At 57.2% G+C, this 1,954-nt stretch overlaps 1 protein-coding gene across 1 annotated transcript; it reads right to left on the bottom strand.

Annotated features, from left to right (window-relative positions):
- Positions 1-405: 405 nt before the first annotated feature.
- LOC127347324 (uncharacterized) lies at positions 406-1,728 on the bottom strand. The gene has a single exon (XM_051373523.1). The coding sequence runs from the start codon at positions 1,726-1,728 to the stop codon at positions 406-408; it is 1,323 nt and encodes a 440-aa protein (XP_051229483.1).
- Between the last annotated feature and the right edge of the window lie 226 nt (positions 1,729-1,954).

Here is a 1,954-nt window from a genome sequence, read left to right as displayed (position 1 = left end):
GACGAAGACGAACGATGTGGTCGTCACCAACTCACCATTGACTATCCCCTAATGGTTGCGTTTACCAATTCTGGTTAGTACCTAATCTGATGTACAAAGAGGTGGTCTAATCAGGAGATTGAATCATATACACAGTAATGTTGTTTATCCTAAAGCTTTAAGTCTAACAAATCCTGGCGCAATTGCAGGTGTAAATCAATGATTACGCGCGCACATAACCAGCATGACCCAAACTTGAACTTGATAAAAACAGGGAAATAATTCCATGTCATGTCCTGTACTCATACTACTTAATTAAGTTGTTGCAAAAGATAACTAATCAACTGGAAAATCGATGAAGAAAACGAAAACTCCAAAGGACTCTAAGCTAATCCTAGTTCCCACGGGCCAGAGATCGGGAGCTAACTAAGTTTTGCCATGATGTCTCCGACGCCGCCGTACCTGACCTCGTTTGCTATACGCCGATCCTTCTTGATACTCAGAGTCCTGCGTTTCTCCAACCCGCCCCAAATCTTCCTCTCCTCCTTCCGGTTCTTCTGCTCCATGGACTCGCACATCAGCTCGCGCGCCATGCGAGGGTCCTGCTTCATCAAGTCCGGATTCCACAGGGCCGCCGGCCGACAGCTTGCCGGCGATCTCTTCGTCCCTGACGTCGAACACCTCGCGCATGAACCCGTGGCCCTGGAGGTGGTGCAGAAAGCCGGGACCCAGGACCCGCCTCAGGAACTTGAGCCGGACCACGTCCGACCACGTGGACACCTTCAGGAGTCCGCGCTGGCTCGACGACGTCCGCACGGTCCTCTCCGGGCGCTCGTCGTGCACCATGAACGCCCAGAGCTGCTTGAACAGGTGTTTTTGCTCGAGGAAACCCTTCTTGTCCACGCCTGTTCCGGCAGCTTCTATGGCGAGGTCGGACATTCTCGCCACCATGTCGCTGAATAGGTGGCCCTTCTTGGCCGGCAGCAGTTTGAGCTCCACGCACACGGCGAGTGCCTCACCGGCGGCTATCCGTACGGCGCGGTCCTCGGCGTAGAGAAGCGTGGCGAGAAACTCCATGGGATTCACCTTCCTTCCGCCAGCGGCGGTGGCAGTGACTCTGGTGAGGACGAACGTCCATGCGGAAACGGCCGTGGCCAGCTCCTGAGCGCTGGCCTTCCTCGCCGTTCCGGCCAATTTGGGACCCGACTGTGGGTGGATCAGACCCCACATGACCTTCAGAGACGCCTCCGTCTCGTCGAGTGCCTCTGCGCTGGTGAAGGTGACGACGGCGAGGCAGTCGAGCGCGGCGATCACCTTTGCCTCCGACGCGTCGGGCTTGGAGGAAAGTTCAAGGATCCGGGTGAGCAGCGGATGCAGCTCGGACATTATGTCCTGCCCCTCGGCGTCGAGGGTGACGGCGAGCAGGGCGGCGGCGCGGATCGCCAGGCAGGCCTCCTTGGTGGAGCCCTTCCTGATGGAGATGATGCACCGGGAGAGGATGTCCTCGCGCGCGTGCTCGATGTCATGGGCAGGCATGAAGCCCTCCATGGCGTGGATGAGAGCAGCTAGCGCGGCCTTCCGCGTGGTAACCGAAGTCCGCTTCCCGTACAGCGCGTCGATGATCTCCTCGACGTCATTACCGGTGTCGGTGTCGGTGCGGTCGGAGGAGGAGTCGGCGTCAGCGGCCGGCTGGGTCATCTTTCCGGCGGCACGGCTCCGGCCGCGGCCGTTTGTTCTTTTGGTCTGCATGGCAACGTCGGTACACGGGCAGAGCGAGACGATATCTTGGACGATCGGCAGAAGCGCTTTGGGGTGCGGCGGAGTTATTGCCCGAGAGGGAGCCGAGAATTAATATTGTAGGTTGCCCTGCAGATTATGGAGCAGAGTCCAGGTGAAGGATCAGACGTTGGCGGGAAGAACTCTTGTACTGTATAATTTCTTTGCCGTATTCATATATGGTTCTATTTCTACCATG

The sequence above is a fragment of the Lolium perenne genome, chromosome 4 (assembly GCF_019359855.2).
Source record: "Lolium perenne isolate Kyuss_39 chromosome 4, Kyuss_2.0, whole genome shotgun sequence".
NCBI classification, from domain to species: domain Eukaryota; kingdom Viridiplantae; phylum Streptophyta; class Magnoliopsida; order Poales; family Poaceae; genus Lolium; species Lolium perenne.
This window is presented reverse-complemented; position numbering and strand designations above follow the sequence as displayed.